At 46.2% G+C, this 19518-nt stretch overlaps 1 protein-coding gene across 13 annotated transcripts in view; it reads right to left on the minus strand.

Annotated features, from left to right (window-relative positions):
* Window positions 1-334: 334 nt before the first annotated feature.
* C7H2orf88 (chromosome 7 C2orf88 homolog) overlaps window positions 335-19518 on the minus strand; it is a 40893-nt gene continuing 21709 nt past the window's right edge. For 2 of the 13 annotated variants that reach the window (XM_010406517.4, XM_010406516.4), the window contains 4 exons: window positions 8208-8280; window positions 7549-7625; window positions 5586-5687; window positions 335-4166 (listed from right to left, as the gene is read on the minus strand). In XM_010406517.4, coding sequence (XP_010404819.1) covers window positions 3744-4007 — 264 coding nt within the window. In that variant the 5' untranslated portion in view covers window positions 4008-4166; window positions 5586-5687; window positions 7549-7625; window positions 8208-8280 and the 3' untranslated portion in view covers window positions 335-3743. The other 11 variants (XM_039554952.1, XM_039554951.1, XM_039554949.1 and 8 more) reach the window with 11 other exon arrangements.

Here is a 19518-nt window from a genome sequence, read left to right on the forward strand (position 1 = left end):
TTTTTAAAAACCTTTGCATGTTTTACATTCATAAACAATTGCTATTTTTAAAAGATTGGTTAACTCCATTGTTTTTGTATAAATGGAGCAGTCTTCAGCCAACTGTATTTAATGAAAAGCACAGTAATTCCCAGGGAGTAGGGATCATGTCTCCGCTGATTGTAAATGACTTACATGATTTCAGGAAGAATATACTTCTGAATTAAAAAACTTTGATTTGCATGTTCAGTTGCTTCCAGAATTTATGTGAACAGGAATTATCCCAAGCTCAAGGTAATGAGATCTTGTCTAATCTGTGCAATCTTGTGTTTTTTTCAAATAAAAGGCATAAAAGCAGATGGTAAGTTGAATTTTATTTGGTCCACAAGAAAATATTTTCCACAAAAAATATTGTAAAAATATATTGTAGTGTGTTTTATTTGGGAATACTGATGTGCCTTACTCCAGAAACGTCAACTTTACAAAGTTGTGCTGCAGTTAATGTATTTTGAACCATTATTAGAATATCAAGTCAGTCATATCATATCCACTCAGATTAATCTTGTTTCCTGGAGAATATATAAAGCAAATATATTTTTAACTCCTAAATAGAAGTAAACAGTTTTGCAGAGTATGCCAGTCCCAAACTGGAGTGCCTTTATTACACAAAATCAAGTCAAAGAATCAATGGTAACTTAGCTGGAAACCCACTGTCAGTGGCTCTATGACACTGTAGCACAGCTTAGCATAATCTGAATTTATGAAGGTAAAGAAGTCTTTATTTTTACACTGTATTAGTATTATGCCTATTAAACGTACAGCAGAGCTCTGGAAAGAGATCTTCCTCAATCTCTCACCAGACTGTAGTACTGAACACATTTATTTTCTGTTAGGGGTAAGTGCATTATTTATAAGGACAGCATCCCGTAAAAGAGATGATTTTCCTGGTGAGAAGCCCTCTCCCTGTTGTTTGCAAGCTTGTTTGCTTTCCATTTGCTGCATGCCTTTCCTGATGTGCCAATGTCATGGAAAGCATCATAAACCAGCTGGAATTGCACTTGGGGCCATTCTGAAGCTGCTGTAAACTTCAGGCACCAGTGAGGGCCGAGGTTGGTGGCTGCAGGTGCGGAACTGGTTGGGCCACCAAGCAGGTGCTGAGTCACCCTATGGGCAGCTGCGGGGGCAGGCAGGGCAGCCACCCCTCGCTGCAGCTCCTCCACATGGGAGTGGTCCTTGGGGCATGTTCAACGTGCCTGGGTAACTTGCTCCTCTGGGGAAATTCCGAGTGCTGATCAGAACGGACGCTGTGATGGAACCTTAGGCTGCTTTAGAACTCTGCCTGCTGTTGGAGCGTGCAGTGGCAGCCTGCCAACGGGGAAGCTGCTTTCAAAAGTGCATCTGATATTCCTGAAGAGCGTCAGATGCTAAGGCTACATCCAGAGGAAGGGTTTGAGACAGGCAACAGGATGCACTGCACCACCCGCTCCCCGTGGCAACTGCCAGGGTCTCTGTACAGAGCCAGGGCAGATCCACCTAAAGGTGCTCTGGAAGTGAGTGCAGTTTTCTACCTGCTCTTCATCTGCCTGGCCAACAATGGCTATGGAGCTTTGGCTTTTTATTTAGTTACTGTGGTTTAGCAGTGTTAACATTCTCAAGTCCAGACTCATCTTAGAAAGGTTGGCCCTTTTCTTCTTTTTTGTAATAAAGCTTTATTTTAGCTAGAATAAGAATAGGAAATAGGAAAAGGAATCTTTTTTAATACTCTGGTTAAGCAATATCCAATTGATATGTACTGACTTGATCAGTGTTTTGGCTTTGCTTTCTAACACACTAATATGGAGATATTTTAGAGCAAACAGACTATGATCTCATGTTTTATATGCTGTAGAACTTGAAGGAATGTCGCTGTTAACAGGAGAATTTAAGTGAACCATAAAACCTTAGTCCCACTTCGCAAATGGCTTTGCAGATGACTATGTAACTTCAAAGAGGACGACATTACAGCATAAGCTGATTGTGTTCCCTATTCCAGCAAAAGCCTGAGAACAGCCTTAATAGCAGGTCACTGGGAATCCAGTCTGCTCATTGGGATTTAATGGCAGCCTTGTGCTGTGTCACAGAGAAGCATTTTTCACCCTTTATTCCTGATAAACCCACTTCCCCATATAGGTGAATTTCAAATACCTAGGTTTGTGTCACAACATTTGCAAAACAGCTCAATTCGTAGACTGTCTTATGTCGGGGAATAAGCTAAAACCAGCAATTGACATGGTCCTCTTTCTGCTTGGTTCCCATTGCTTGAAAAATCATGCTTTGTATCATTTACTAGAACTACATGTACCTTTTAAAAATAGTAACAGCTTCGAGCCAGTATGGAAAGCATTTCTCTATAAAATGAAAGCAAAATGGAAAGCACTTTGATCTCAAAAAAGGAACTATGTCTTTTAAACTGGGCATCACAGAAAAATGAACAAACAGGTGGTAAAAGCCAGGCTGTTAGAAGGCCTTCACTTTGTATAAAACGTCAGCAACATTGTACCTTTAGGATGAATAGGAGAAATTCATCCAAGTCCTGATCTGTCAAATGCCAGCTGTGAGTGCAGAGGGTCAGGCTGCGAGTCCTGGGCAAGCAGGGAGCAGTGTGTGGATGCAATGGGGGAGGAATGCAGCCCTTGAGCTTTGGGCCTAAGGCTTAGTTCCTAACTCTGCCTTCAGAGCACTGCTCAGGGCTGGGGCTCCCGTAGCTCCTACTAGCATTGCCACAAACAGGTTTTCCAACTGGGAAGCAGCAGCCTACAGAAGCTGAAGGAAGATGTCCCAAGGGTGGTACTTCAGAGAGGAATTTCAGTGTAATGCAGCCACAGTTCCCATGAAACAAATTGTCCTAAAGCACTGCCACACCTTTGAAGGTTCATTTCACCAGTTACCCATTTGCACATCTCTCTGGGTTACAGTAAAACAACAAAACCAAATCCTCCCAAACCAGCACCCTAACACAAAAAAAACCCCCCAAACAAAACCAAAAAACCAAGCAGCTTTGGTCTGAACACAGCGACCAGATGTCATTAACCTATCTTACTGCAGGATTTTAGAGACAAGCTCTCATGCATTTACAGAAGCATCTGTTAATGATAACGCACTGCTTATCAACACTGGCATGTTTCTCTCTGGTTCACTTCAATGGAAGGTGAATAGCATCATCATCCATATGGTTGCCTGAACACCACTTGGGTTTACAAAACACTTCTCATCACCTTCATTATTTTATGGTATTACAGATTTAGTTAGGTCACAGAATCCAAAGTAAAATTTATCATAGCAGTAACCTTTGCTACATGCAGACCTTGATTTCACTTTAGCAAAACGCAGACAAATTCACCAAGCACAGAGAGTTCATCTCACCTATAGACAAACCACTCATCTTTTATGCAGAACATAGAAATAATCCACGTTTTGTCCACTGTAGCAGTGCTTGTAGAGGTGCAGGGCAGCCACAGTCTTCCTATCCTCTTTTTAACACTAATTTCTGGTCACATCCAACACATACAAAGACAGAGTATACTCAACATATGGCTGACAACAAATGACACTTGATGAAATAGGTTCTACTGCAATCCAATTAGTTTGTTAGCAATCTGCGTTAAAAGGCAAATTTTCTCCCTGCAAACACCTCCCCACAGTGATGCTCAGAGGACAGCTTGGGGTGCTTTGTCTGCACTGGTGCCACGCAGAGCACTCGCAGGCGGGCCAGGCTGCGGGAGGGCTCAGGGCACGTCGCTCTCGATGAAGGGGATGTCGCTGTACTTGCTCTCGGTCACCGCCCACTGCTTGACCGCCTGCTCCAGGATCTCGCGCGACAGCCGCTGCGCGTAGTCCAGCACGACAGCGCTCGAGGGGCCCTTCTCCTCCGCCTTCACCGCCAGCAGCGACGACTTCTCCCCAGTGCACCCTTCGCTGCCTCCCCCGATCCTTTCATCCTGGACGGCATTGGACCCTTGGAAGGCAGCCTTGGATTTGATGCATCCCATGGTACATTGGAAAATGCAGCTGCAAAATTCAGTTCAACAGCATGTTTTGATAACCTGGAAGCAGTTCCCTCGTTCGATGCAGGGTTGCTGCTTCTTGCCAGTGCCTCCAGTTATTTTCAAAGTACAGAACATCTCCTTTTGTGCTTCTTCTGAAGAAATCTGTCAAAATAGTGTTTCATATAAAGGCAATAAATAGTTTACCATTCTCAGTGAGCTCAAAGGAAACCTAAATTCACTACAGGCGCTTGTAGAAGCGGCTTAAATAAATCTCTGCCCAGTGTGCGTAAAATGTTTTTATCGGTAACATCCATCTACTACAAGTAGGCAAAGTTTGACCTGAATTCGCGCTGCCTTTGAACGCAATTCCCAGTACAGGATGTAAGCCATCTAGGAATGGAAAGGTCTTAGGGAAAAAATAAAGTCTGTTTCTTCCAAGCTGACAATGCATTGCTCTTCTCCTGAAACTGCAAACAAATACTGTTTAGCTCCAGGGACTGCTGCTGCTGCTGGAAATAAACACCAAAACCACCCCACAGAAGCACCACACAACCACCATAACCAGAGTTCTGTGTCATGGCTGTCACACGCCCTCTGGGCACGATGACACTAATTCCCAGTGTCATTCTGCTGTTGCTCAAGGAGGCTTGAGCAGGGCAGCCACCAGAAGGTATTCACAAGGAACAAGAGCTGTTTTTGTTTTTTCCCTGGAGAGGGTAGGGAAAGCAGCAGCAGCCTGCTGTGATCAAGGCAGTTCCAACAGAGCCAGAGCTCTTCTCACTAGAGCAGAACAACTCTACATCTAGAGAAGGGAGACTGACAAATGAAACACCTGATAGGGTCCCTTTCAACTCCTCAAGATCCAGAACTGGTTGACTCCAAATTCTGGTATATGGATTTTTGTTTACTGGCCTACAAAGCTGTTTCTGGGGCTACTTTCTCTCCGCAGGCAAAGCAGAATCTCACGATATGCCTGACTTTGCTTGGCATGCACTTACCCACTTATCAGAGTTAACAGACTGCCAGCCAAAATAAAGACTGCGCAGCACAGAAACCAACTGTTCCCTACAGCTTCACCCAATGACGTTGTGCTAAGGTCAGCCAAAGTTAAAGATTTTTTGTAAATAGCCTTTGAAAATATAATCATGGCAAAGATGTTAAGCCTTATTTATTTTCTTTATACACAGGAGGAAATAAGGGCTCCAATCCAGTAACCTGATCACAAGCAAATATTTGCAGAGGAAATCAATCCCATTTGCAGGCAAATAGTGCTTCACAGGTAGGATGGGACTTCCAGGTCTAGCAGCTGACTCAGGAGAACCAGATTCCTGGGACAAGCTCCTCTCCTCTCTTTGCTGGTTGATAAAAACCATTGCTACCTGTTTGTAGGGCTGAAGTGCAACAGAGAAGGGGTGGCTGGTGCTCCTGGCAGGAAGTCAGCCCTAAAGGGCTTCAGAAACCACAAAGTCCATACAAATGTTTTTACACCTTTAGCTTTGTACCAGGACATTCCAGCATTGTAGAGAAACATTTGTAAACCACTTCAGTGAAGTTCAGCAAGTCTCTTTTGTGCACACTCACCTGCTGCAGCACGTGCCCAGTGCTTTGGGGCAGGCACTGTAGTTCACAGGCCTGTAACACAAACCCTGCTGCCAAGGGCTGACCTCCACTTGCAGTTTTACCCTACACAGAAGAGAGCCAAGCTATCAGGTTTTTATTCCTATAACTTATCATGAAATGAGTAAAGACTGGATGAATAACTTGTCATTAAATGAGGAAACAGCAGGATTCCCTTCACTGCACAAGAAACTACATTTATCCCTATGGAGGTTCGTACCTACGTCTATCCATCACATACACTGACCAAACTGAACGTGCCTACAGACCAGAGGCCAAGGAGATGCCTGAAAGCAATTCAGACAGCTAAATAATTCAAAGCTTTAATAGTAACATCTTGTGCATGTCTAATTTCAATATTTACCATTAATAAAACATTAATACTAATCACTTCGCCTTGCTCTTCTGGACAAATATGTAGTTCCAAGTATATGGTAAAGAATCACTAACAGCAGGTACCACCCAGCACTGCTGACACCTGAAAGCTGCAGTCTTGATCCAGCCAAGGTAATGCACAGCTTCAGTGTGTTTTTATCAGAGTTTATCCCTGACACTTTCCTTAAAATAGACAATTTGAATTTTTTACGCAAGTTTGGAGCTCTAGTTTTTAATTTGGGATTTTGGGTTTTTTTGGGGTTTTTTTTGAGCTTTATAATGGAGGCCTGATAAATAGAAGCCAGCTTTAGTTAGTATTTCATCAGTGCTTTAATGTTTTCCTTGTGCAAGTGGAGATTTCTGTTAGGGAACACCAGCAGATGAGTTAGTGTCTAATGGAAAGGACAGAATGTGAGTAGAGAGAGGATAAACATCGCCTAAAGCAGGTAGGGAGAAATTCCCTAAGGTCAGCATCTTCCTCTGCAGAACCTACCACCTCTGCCTCTTCATTTGGGCCAAGTCAAACATTTGTGGGACTGTCCTACACAGAGCACAAGGTGGGCTCCAGAGCTTGCAGACAGCAAGGCACACAATACAACTCAACTGTTCCAAATCAGTTGAGCTTCAAAGTTACCGATCTTAGTTTAAATTCTTGCCTGTTGCTCATTTCAGTCTTTACAGAGCTCAGTACTTTCCAAGCCACTCCAGTGAGTGTTACAGTTTGCTTGGTCTACTGGAGTTAATAATTGTTGGCACAGAAATGATTGCAAATGAAGCTGCCCTCAACCTTCTGGCTGCTTTCTTGTTTTCCTGACAGCCCTTGCCTGCACATACACAGTGAAGTGCTGTTTAAATCCTCTGTGCCTAACTCATCTCCAGAGTCTTAAGTTCTGACAAGGATTTTAACATCTCTACCTTTCCTTGCAATGCTCGTACCCCAAGAGAAGAAAAACCCCAACAAATTAAACCAGCTCGTTTCACTCCCAGCACAATGTTTCATCCAGTAACTGCACAAGGCAAAGTTGTGTGATAAGAGCCTGTTTCTCTCAGTGCCCAAGCTCTGCTCTGTGGCCAGTTGTGCCCCAGACACCACTGCATAGATGGTTTGGGGCTCAGGCCAAGAGCTCTGCAGCACAGTTGCTCACATGACAAAGCTGCTGGGCTTAGCTGGAGCCAGAGGTCAGTGAGCTCAGCTTGCTCTGCTCGCTCTCAACCAGGAGCTAAAGCAGCACCATCACAAACCAGAACTCATCTTCTCTTTTTAGAGACAGATTTTACAGTAGGTGAAATGCTGATTTATTCATCTGAAAAATACAGGCTCCTAGTTGTGCTCAATTTTACTGGATGTACAGTCAAAATGTTTTTAAAGGCTTCATTTCACTTCAACATGACAAACACTGTATTAGTTTCAGGACAGTCCTAAAAACAATCAAGTCTGTATTGGAATTGGAAGTTCACAAGGATAAGTTCAGGTGTTGTTTCACCTATTACATTATTTACTGTGGTAATACAAAGAGAGAGAAAATATTGAGGGGGTGGTAGCTGAACTCACCTGGCATGTGAGGGCTAAGAGGTCTCTTTGCCAGCCTGGCAAAGTGTTTCCTGCCAAGATAAGTTCATTTCTAACTACTGAAGGAAACAAAACAATGGTGAAAGGATGCCTGCAATTCACTCTTAGACAATATAAAATACAGGAAAAAAAGCATTAATCATATAACTGCCATTTTTAAAAACAAATAGGATTTTTTAAAGACTTAATCAATAAAAATAATTGCAAAAAGGTAAATGTGAAATATCAAAAAATAAGGGTTCTATTGGCCTCTGCAATACACCATCATATGATGAAAACAGGCAGAAGAGCAAGCGTTTTGCTGTTATGCAACATCTGTAGCCATCATAAGCAAGTAAGTTCCTGCTGCCATTTAAATATTTTCCACCCATAAGAACATCAGAAAAAAATCTTGAAGTTCACTATTATGCTATGAGAAACTGCTGTCTGCAACACTTTCTGTTACAGCAGCCACCGGATTAAAAATAAGTCATAGTTTTCAAAATAGCTTCAAAATGTGCAGCTCTGCCCAGCTGAAGGCAGCAAGTAATTCCTGCTGTGACAGAGCCAAACTTTTCGGCTCAAATATGACTCCTCCTCCAGCAGGGAGGCTTTCAGTTTTCCCCTGGGTATCCACAGAAGAAGCTCAGAGTGCCACTTACCAGAACCACGTCTGCTTCTAACAGGTTGTCCCCGTGTCCCCAGGAGAGCACAGACAGCTTCACGTCTGGGACTCTGCAAAGGGAACCCAGGAACAGAGCTTAGCACTCGCCAGGGTGTCAGAGGTACACGTTATTACCAAGGTGATGCATCTGTAGTGCTGGCCTTGCACAAGTCTGCCTGCCTTTTCTCCCACACAGAACTTGACTTTGACAAAGGTAAAAGGATGATACAGCACTTAATAAATTAGACTGAATGACAGGCTGCAACAATTTATATACAGCACCTAATCCCGGGTGCAGGGTGGGGCCACTGCTTGGGCAAGGATGCCCATCTGCAGGATGCCAACCTCCTCCCACAGCAAGTCCAGGTAAGGAGGATTTCAGCAAGGATATGGGAAGGGTAATGTGCCCCATCTGTTGCCTAACCTCAAAAGTTCTCTCCTGTTTTCCCTTCTCCCTCTCAGAGCTTCTGCTGAGACCTGGACCTCGATCATCCAAGGACACAGGGCAAACAGTCAGACAATCCCAGTGCTGCCATTATCATGGAAACAACTCTGGAACAAAGGTATTGAAAGCTGGAGTTTGGGCAGGTGACCCAGCTGACCTAGCAGCAGAGGTAACAAAACAGTACTTGGGCATCCACACCTCTGAACTGCACCCAATCACATAAAATACTCACACCCTCCATTCATAACGGAGAGGAAACCCAGAACATCCTCTGTCTCTCCCTAACAAGGTGGGCTGTAATTCAGGAGCACACGTGGCATTAGCCTTTGGATACTCTGCAGATCCAAGCAGAGCAGCGGCACATAAATGGCAGAGGGATGAATCATTCACTCAGTGCACAGCATCCCCTCCATCGCTGCAGGACTCAGAGCTCCGAGCAGAGCAGCCCCAGGCAGGGGTTCCCAGAGCAGCCCAATCCACCAGGCTTTCAATTCTGCCTCTCCTTAACATCCAGCTTCCTGCAAATCCTACAGAGGAGATGCACTGTGCAACATTTATTATAACAATTCTTCCTAATCATAGGAAAATGAAGTTTTAAATGAAGTTACTTTAAGACAGGCACAATATCAAAGATTCTTCTGCCTCAGGCAATCACTGATACCCAAATATCCCAAAACAACTCAGGACATGAAAAGCAAAAATGGAGATCTCATTCCTCTCAGGGCCATCCCCTCCCTCTCCTGTCGCTTAGTGCCAACAAGAGATAAGAGCTACAGATTGGAAAGGGCTGGATGCAGCAACTGCAAGCAACTGCTGTGCAGGATTAGCGTGGAAGTAAAAGTCTCCTGGTTATCTGTCTCGAGGTACGTGCCGGAATTTCAAAGGCTTGGGTTTTTCCCCTCCATGGCCAGAATTGATAAAGCTTTTCCAGGCTTCTAAGCCAGTTTGTAACTGAATGGGGAAACGACACATTTGCTTTTCCAAATCAGGCAGACCTCTAGTCTACTTTCAAAGGTTTTTCAATAAGAGCACAGTTGATCACAGAATCATAAAATTGGTTTGGTTGGAAAAGGCCTTTCAGGTCAAATCCTACCATTATCCCAGCACTGCCATGTCCACAGCTAAAACCTGTGCCTAAGGGCCACATCTACACAGCTTTTAAATACCTCCAGGGATGGTGACTCTACCACTTCCCCGGGCTGCCTGTTCCAATGCCTGACCACCCTTTCAGTGAAGAGTCTTTGCTAATATCCAACCTAAACCTCTCCTGGTACAACTTGAGGTCAATTCCTCTGGATCTATTGCTTGTTACCTGAGAGAAGAGACTGAGCCCAACCTGCCTACAACCTCCTTTCTCAGAACACTGAGTTACTTAATGGAGGCAATTTCCATGACAAATTTCATCTCAAGCACTTTCAGCAATGCAGTTAAGGAACATGAAAATCTTCAAATTAGAGGGAAAAACAAGAGAGAATAAAATGTTTCTTCTTACTTCACTTTATGATTTACATGCAAGTGGGGTGTTTTTACGGTTAAATAGTACAGCTGTGTTGATGTTTTTATGCTGACAAACTCTGGAAATTTAAAATGAGTACTGACTTGAAAAAAAATAAATAAAAAAGGCAAAAGCCCCCACAAAACCAAGTAACAGACTCCCCCCTCCTCAAGGTACACAACCACAGAAGCCAGGAACAAAAACAAGTGCTTTCTGCACTGTTCTAGCAATCTTACCCAAGCTCTGGGAAGCAGCAAGCAAAGATGAAGTACCAAAAGAAACCTTTAGGTGAAAATACCAGTAGTTCAGAGAACAGCAATACCAGTAGGTACAGTCCTCAGCAGCCACAGTGTTATTCCTCATCCAGGAAAAAGAAGTCTTGTTAGAAGCAAAGAACACTGTGTGCTTGGTAGCTGTCTAATTTCATGAAAGTAAAACTGTACCCAGTCGGCCTGTCCTGAAATCCTCCCTCCTCCCTCCAGTGCAGCAGTTTATTCACCAGAACTGCATACACACAGCTCAGGCAGCAGCCTGAAGAACACCAGAGAACAGGATGCTAAAAACTTCTTACAGGTTCTGCTCATATTTTACCTTAGCTGCCTGTCTAAACAGCTGTACAGACTGCTGTTAGTCCAAATTTGGACAGAATATACTTACAAAAATACTTACAATGTATTGATGGGTTTTTTCCCAATGTCTCAGAATGTAAGCAAGCAGACATGCACCAGTACAGACTCTGCCAGACCATGGACAAGAGGGAACATTAACTTAACTACCCCCATAGGGACAGGAGAAGGATGCCTACCATTGATGGAAGCCTGTTTCCTAGGTGGGTGACAGTGAAGCAATGGATTTCCTTAGCAATGAAAGCCTTGGAGTAAGGCTGTAGAAGAAAGGGCATGAAGAAGATGCAGAGCTTCTCAAAAACTCCATCTGCAGGAAGTTTAGCCAAGACTTAAGGAACTCAACTACAGAAACTATAAAGGAATGCCTTTGGAAGTGGAAGCTAATAGTGATAGAGGAGATCCAAAATTCTCCAAGACCCCTAATACAAAATAATGCTCAAAACTGGTGAGTGAACAGAAACAAAATATCAGAAATCAATATAAAGTTTTTGACATAGATGTACAGCTGTTTCCTTGCCCGGCATAACACAGAAGGATGCAGGTTCAACACATTAGTCAGCACAGCCCACAGTTCTTGTAATTATCAGCCCCTCCCATCTGTACTAGCTGCAAATCCATGGTCTGAAGACCATTCCCACAGCAAGGGAAAACACAAGGTGTCAGAGACACTGGCCAAGTCCCACACCGAGGTTAGACTGCTCTAAGGCACAGCACCAGGTCCAGATGAAGCAGCCTCTTGGTTTATTACAATGCTCTAACACTGGAACAAACTAGAGTGGAAACATGAATTTTGCTACATATACCACAAAATATCCATCCCAACAACTCAACTGTGGAGCCACAGCCTTCCTATTAACAGTCCTCTTCAGGAACACATTAAAACATTAAGCTGCTTACTCTAAGGCTCAGGAACTAGCCTTGTTTGTAAAGGTGCCTTACTGTCCTCCACAGGTGCCAGGCAGAGACAGAGCTGTAGACAATGAAAAGGGATGCACAAATCTTTACGAGCAAGAAAAGCCCCTCCTGCAGCTATTGCTGGCTGCTGCCCAGCCTGGGGATCCTGCCAGCAGGAACTGAGGAGCAGCAGCAGCTAAAACAGTGATCGGTCTCTCAGGCTGAGAGGGTTGGGTTTTATTGTAGTGGCTGTCACAAGACTCAACTACGAACATATGGAGCTGCAGAGCATAAGGTATGAATGAGGGACACTGCCTGGCTTTGTGATGCCCTCAAGAAGCCAAAGGTTCCACTGGAGTAACACAAATGAAAGTCAGAAGGAAGGAGACCATCAAGATCTGCCTAAGATCAACCACAGAAAAGCAAAATAAAAGCAGCACACAACCCCATTCTGTTCTTTAATCTCCAGAAGCCCAATTATAAGGTAATAGTATATATTACAAGAATGGGAATTAGGAATACACCAGAAAAGCCATTTTTCCACATCTCACATAAGAAGGTACAGGAAAACACAGCCCCACATTTTAAAACCACAACTATGTTACTACTGATTAGCACAAATTGAGGAGTAAGAGGACAAAGTGAGGATTTAACAACCAGATGCTCCAACTGTACAAAAAGTGCCCAGAGTCTCAGCGAAGAACTATGTCAGCCTTAAAAATCACTCTGTCTCACGGCTCTCCCCCGGTATTTGTTTCCTTGAATTCCATCACTCCTAACGTGCCAGCTCCTACTTCCAGCAGTTGCCGCCTTCGCGCCTGAGAAGCGGGAAGGCCGGCAGCCAGGCGAGGCAGCCGTGCCCGCACAGCCTGGCACTGCTGCCAGCTGTCTCTCCCCCAGGACCCTGCCCACAGAAACACCTTGTACCCAGAGACACGAGCGTCATGAGGCTCTGCCCAACCCCTTGGGCAACTTGTACAAACCAAGGTGATTTTAAAGCAAAAATGTTCTCAGCAGAATGTGATGTTCAGAAGCAAACTAATTTGTATGTGCTTGAAGGTTAAAAATGCTACTTTGTTAAGGCTACAGGATAAATCCCTGCATTTTTCCTTTTTTTCCCAATTACTATATTTAGAAATCTAATTTGGACTGCTACTTACTGAACTATGAGAAAGCATAAAATATTTCTAAATGTTTAACAATTTTTGCCATGACAGGTCTTGCATTATTAAATCTGTATTTTATAACATGCCAGATGAAGGTAACCTGCTCTGTATAAGGCTTTGTGTGGAAGCCTGGAAAAGGTACTCATGGCAAAGCAGGGGCTGACAGACCCTCGCACCACCTCGGCCAGCAAATACAGTAGTCTCACGTCTTCCCCACAGCAGGAACACCGCTTGGAGAGAAGCAGCCACGCCGTTTACCTTCCCACTCCGCATCACTCTCATTGCTGTCCACAGCATCACCTTTCCTCAGGGTGCCCAGCGGGAGCGGCACCTCCGCTTTGCTCAGTTTGGAGGAGTCCGTGGCCGGCAACCTCGCTGCGAGATGATGGGAGGAGTAAAGCAGCACCGCCGCCTGTCCTGCAAAACCCCACCTCAAAGCACGGCTCTCCCTCCTCTCCTGCACAACACGAGCCTAAGGCGGCTGAAGGCCAGTGCTGCCCACGGCCAGCTCGCCCCGCGGGTGCGGCCGCGCATCCCCCCTCCCGGCTCGGGGCGGTGGAGCGGGCACATACCGGCGCGGCGGGGCGGTGTCCGTGCGAGCAGCATGCTGGAAGCGTGGCCCCGCCGCGCACGGTCCCCGGCCGCCGGGCTGCCCCTTCCTCCGGCGGTGCCCGCGGGATCCGGCCCTCGTCCCACCGACGCCGCCGCCTCCTCCGGGCTCCTGAACGGCAAAGACGCAAACCCACCGTCAAAGTCCATGCTGGGAGCACCTCCCGGCCCCCCGCCCGGCCCCGCGGCGCTCGCACAGGTAGCGCCGGGAGGGCCCCCGCGCCCGCCGCCGCTCACGCCACTCCCGCCGCTCCGCCGGGCGCTCCCCGCCCTCCCCGGGGCGGCGGCGGCGGGGCCGGGCGGGGCCGGGGGGCGGGAGCGCCGCCGAGCCCGGGAGCAGCGCCGCGGCCCCGACCTGTCCCCCCGCCGGCACCTGTGCCCGCCCCGCAGCCCCTGCGCGCCCCCGGCCACGGCGCTCCTGCCCCGCCCGCGGGCAGCGCGGCCGCCGCGCCTCAGCGCCAGCACCGGCCCTGCCATTTAAAGTAAGGGAAAAAAGGGGGAAAAAACACCCAGGCGGAAAGCCGCCTCCCATTGGCTTCTCCTCCTTTAAATCCTCCTCCCCCTCTACTCGGCCCTAGTGAGGCACATCTGGAGTGCTGTGTCCAGCTCTGGGCTCCTCAGTACAAAAACAAGAGGAGCTACTGGAGAGGGTCCAGCGGAGGCCACAAAGATGATGAGGGATCTCTCTTACAAGGAGAGACTGCGGGAGCTGGGCCTGTTTAGTCTGGAGAAGAGAAGGCTGAGAGGGGATCTCATCATTACATATAAATATCTCAAAGGCAGGTGCCAAGAGGATGGTGCCAGACTCTTCTCAGTGGTGCCCATCAACAGGATGGGGAGCAATGGCCACAAACTAAAACACAACAAGTTCCACCTCAACACGAGGAAGAACTTTACACTGAGGGTGGCAGAACACTGAAACAGTTGCCCAGTGAGGTCATGGAGTCTCCAGTGACATTCCAAACCCACCCGGGTGCATTCCTGTGTCCCCTGCTCCAGGTGACCCTGCCTTGGCAGGAGGGGTAGACTGGACGATCTCCAGAGGCCCCTTCCAACAAGCCTAACAATTCTGTGATTCTGTGAAATGTAGAAAAGCATGCTCAAAGAATAGCGTTGGCATATAAAAGCTTAGGGCCATTGCCATTTCGTGTTCCACTCAGCCCTGTGACAGCACTGAGGTGCCAAAACACGTTGAGCATGCAAGGACTGGTGAGTGTTAAAGCAAAGAAAACAGTGGGAAAGACTGGGGAAGAGGCCTGGGTGATGCATCTCTGATTTTATCCTGTCAGGCAGCATCAAATCATGTACAACCACAGAGAAGTATTAATTATACCAAAGCTTTTTAGGAAACGCCCCCATTCCAAAAGAAAGCTTCCAGAATGAAGGAGATGAGCGACCTAAAATAACATTTTCAACTTTCAAAAATAAAAGCGATGCTAAAACTGAAAACTATTTCATAAGAGAGGCTGCAAACAGACATCCTGGGTAAAGCATTCCTGTTTTGGGGGAGTTCTTGACACCCAAACTACTGCACAATACACACGAGCATGCCTGGGCATCACCTCTGGGAGGCTGTCACAGAGCTCACACCTGGCTGGGGCTGGCAAACAGCACCCCAGGACTTGCAGAAGTCTCCTGGCCCTGAGAGTGACAGGCATGGGGACACGAGGCTCATGCTGGGCCCTGGCTTGTTCTGTGGCAACAGGCTAAAAGCCGGGGTGCCGCAGGGCTGGGCACTGTGCTCATGCCCCTCACTGGAGTTAGCACTCGCTTTCAGTGCCTGTGCTGAGCTGGGGCTAAGTCTTCCCATCTATTTAGGCAACAGTTTTATAGAATCAGAGAATCATTTAGATTGGAAAGGACCTCCAAGATCATCAAGTCCAACTGATAACCCAGCACTGCCATGTCCACAGCTAAAATATGTCCCTTAGTGCCAGAGCTACAAAGCCTTTAAATACTTCCAGGGATGATGAATCCACCACTGCCCTGGGCAGACTGTTAAAATGCTTGGCCACCCCTTCGATGAAGGAACTTTTTCTAATATCCAACCTAAACCTCTCCTGGCACAACCTGAGGCCATTTCCTCTGGATCTATTGCTGCTATGTGGGAAAAGAGGTCAACCCATCTCACTACACCCTCCTTTCAGGTAGTTCTAGGGTGCAATAAGGTCTCCCCTGAGCCTTCTTTTCGACAGACTAAACACCCCCAGCTCCCTCAGCCCCTCCTCATATGACTGATTCTCCAGCCCCTTCACCAGCTCTGTTGCCTGTTCCTGGACACGCTGCAGCAGCTCAATGATTATTGCCAAGCAGGTTTCCAATTGTCAAGCCTAATTCTAATTTTCAGGTAGGTTTCTAACACATTTCCAGTCAGTCATGGGCCTGCCAAAGAATCTCTTGCAGCATTTTCAAAGCCGAAGGCAACACTACACTGGTAACATCAGTCAAAAGAAACACCACTGTAACTGTAGCTGCTGGTCACAGATCATCCATTGCACTACTGTGATCATGTCCTGAAGGGACTGTGCAGGGCTGGGAGAGCCAGGGGATGCACAGGTGCAGAAAAACAGGAACAACATCCCTCTGGTCTCCAACAGCTGGGAACCCTCCCTAGCCTGGAAAGCTGGGAGACTGGGAGCAGGCACCCACCCCTGTATACCTCCACCAACAAAATCCAGCAGCTCCTTGTATGAAAGGGCTGCTGCTACAGCTGTTGTGACCACCCAACAACAGCACACAATATTACACTCATTACTTGCAAACAGTCCACCTGTGAATTAAAAACCCCATATATTTTACTAATTACTGCCTTCGGAGCCCAGAGAAAGCATTGTGCTGACAAGTGCTGTGCACAGGGTTTGTACACACTGCGTTTGCTGTGTCATTTCATCCAGCTCTAATGGGAACTATGCTCCCTTACAGACCAAAGGAAGGGTTTCTGGGGCTGGGTTGCAACAGGAGACCTAAGCTCGACCCTCAGCAGCAGTTCCCAGGGCAGGCAACCTCAGGTGCACATCAGCTCCAGGTCCTCACGTGTGATTTTTAATCTGACAAGATCCCCAGCCAGGATTAAGCCCCTTGGGCACTAAACACGTGCTGCAAGTGTTTGCAAGGGCAGGTCTGAGGAGCTCGACCCAAAGCCTGTTAAAGCTGGTGACACTGTGCCCTCTGATTTCAAGGAGCTTTGACTTGGGACCTGCTGACCTGGGTAGATTGTGTGCAGATGTTTCATTACTGTTTTAGGTCACCTGTAGGTGGCTGGAGGAGAAAATCAAATAAACTCCTAGCCCTGAGAATTAAAACAAGATGAAGTATTGGAAAGGCATGGTTACCTTGCATTAACACACTGGTATTATTACAACAGTGATTTTTAAACTATCTCCTGTTTTTTAACAAGAATTTAGTAACTAAATTATAAATATCTTTGTATAGGTTTAGGGCTACTGTGCTCTTTATTATTCTAGCCCGGTTTCTAATGCAAGGCTCTACTTTTAGCTTCAGCTTTTAATCAATGCAGCTCCCACTGAGCAACTTGAAGCTGTAGGGCAGACATTCCACAGGCTGCCTTCCTCTGCATGGCACAGGCTGCAAGCACAGCTGGTGCCTGACTGGATCACTTCATTGCATCCCAACAGATAATACCCTGGTCCTGGTGCACTGCTCATCTCTTGTGTCACGACCCAAAACAAGCCTTGTCTTGAGCAGCCGCACCTCAGTGTGATGTGGCAGGGACAGGAAGCTAAGGAGAGGGAGAGACATGGGATGAGAATCTCGAGCCTGTATTTATTTTTGGGTGCCAAAACAGATTTAATATTTTATTAGCTGTGGAGTTTGTAAGACAGCTGATTATGTTGGGCTGAGGCAAAGCAGTCAGTGCTTTTAAATGCAGAGCATCCATTTGAAATGACTACCACAGGCACAGGCCAGGCAGTCGATGAAATATTTAGATCGTAAAGCATTTCAGTGTGCAAGGCTGGGGCCAGACCTGGGCGCTGTGATGTTGAAAACCACAATACCCAAATCTGAGGTGCCCCAGCCCCAAAATGGAGGCCTCAGAGGTGCAGCAGTTGCCCATGGAGTAGGGCTATGGGACTTCAAGTTCTCCTACCCCCTGCCCGGGTGCAGGAACCCTTGCTGGGCATGAACTGGTTTGGGAGAACACAGGCATCAAAAGCCTTTCCTGAGACTCAACTTGCCAGAAAATGCTGCCTCTTGCACCCCTCTCCTGAATTTCAGTGGCTGAAAGCATTTTCCTGTAGGGGTAAGGAAGGCACTCTCCCTTCAGAAGAAGTTGTTTTGAAGCAAGTTTGACTTTTTGTTGTCACAAGATCTGATATATATTTTATTAGATTTTTTTTATTAGTTACTTGCTTATTGGAGTTTGCTAGATCTTCCTATAACATGGTCCAAATCCTCTAAATTCTTCGCATGCCCTGCTCTGTGTGCACATCTTCACCCCAGAGTGATGTGGATGCAGCATCAATACATCTGCAACGGAGGAAACTGCTGCAAACTGAACCACAGAAGCCAGGGAATGGTGTTAGCATTGGTACTGCTGGAGTGGTACCCAGACTGGACGATAGCTATGCTGAAGCTTCAGAGGAACTTGGGTAAGAAACTACTAAACTACTTCTTTTGGGTTAAAATTTGTCACTTAACAACCTCTGCACCAGATGGCAAAGTTGTAATGAGTTTGTCCAAGGGTAACAGAAAAAATGAAACCTGGTTTCTGCCTCCTCTGATACAATTTCACAGTTCCTGCCCTTGCCCTTCCATCTGCTACTCTTCACAACTCCTCCACATCTGCAAACCCTTCTCCAAGACTTCAACTCCTTCTCTCTGTCCCATAGACCCACAATAACCCACTCTCATTTCTGGACTACTCATGTCCCCTTCTGCCTGGCAATACCTCAGCTCCCTGCCATTTCTCCTGTGCCCAGTTTACAGTAACCCCAGCTTTCTTCCACATCTTCTGACCTGAGTTGTGTGGTTGGCCAGGTGGCAGCAGGAGCACATGCTCTGGCTTTGCCATTGTGCTGCCTGGATGGTCAGTCCTTCAGTCCTGCACACCACAGATGCTGGCTCAGATTCTCCCTGCCTTCCCGACAGAAAGCAGAGAAAATACAATCATTTTTCCCAAGCAGTGCTTAAGTTCATTTAAGAACCCACTGACAAGGAATGCGGCATTCAAAAAAGGGCTACAAAACTCCATGGATTTATCCAAATCCAAATGCCAACTCAATCCCTCATCAGAGGTCACTGGCTGAAACACTTGCTCTGTTTCTCAGTTCATTTTTTTAACTATACACTGGTACTAGGGAGGGCTTTACTGAGGCACAGATTTCTAATTCAGCTGAAGAGTTAAAGGGAAGCCATGACAAGCACTCTCTGCCCCAGGTGTTCCCCCCAGCATGCCCACAGCCACACGGTGACTTTACAAAATCTATTTATACGTGCAGTAATCCACTATTGGTATGGGTTGGAAAATGTTGCGCAGTCTGAGAAGAATCAATATGGAGTCTAAAGAGCTAGAAAGCCCTGAAGATTTTTGTTAGTAACTAAAATCTCCTAATAATCCAAAAGCCTTGAAGTTATACCTGTTATGCTGCGAATACCTTGTAATAAGTACTTAGGTAGAGTTTCAAAATCAAACCCATGATGCAAAGCAGGTCACTGCAACACAGCTTTATAGACTAAGGAACCTCCATCTAAACAAAGGCTCTATTTTCAAAAACTCTGTGCCTGGGAAAGGTGTTCCTTTCCTCAGCTATGGATTTTTTTTTTTTTTACCTAATTCTTCTTTCATTATACACTGCTCTCAGCTGCTCTCGCTGTTCTGCATAGAACTGAGATTTACCAAAGCCTTTTCTCAGAGCTTTTATTTTCTTAGAATATTTCCTTCTTGTTTGCAACCAGGTTGATTAAAAGTAAGGACAAATATGATTGCAGGATACCCAAGCACATGCCATGGAAGTCACTCAGTGCTGCCCTAATTTTCAACTCTGTTACTACCAAAAGTACATGACAGTGGGGATTGCACAATTGCTCTAAACCTTAGGGCACAACATTGATTT

The sequence above is a fragment of the Corvus cornix genome, chromosome 7 (genome assembly GCF_000738735.6).
Source record: "Corvus cornix cornix isolate S_Up_H32 chromosome 7, ASM73873v5, whole genome shotgun sequence".
NCBI lineage: Eukaryota > Metazoa > Chordata > Aves > Passeriformes > Corvidae > Corvus > Corvus cornix.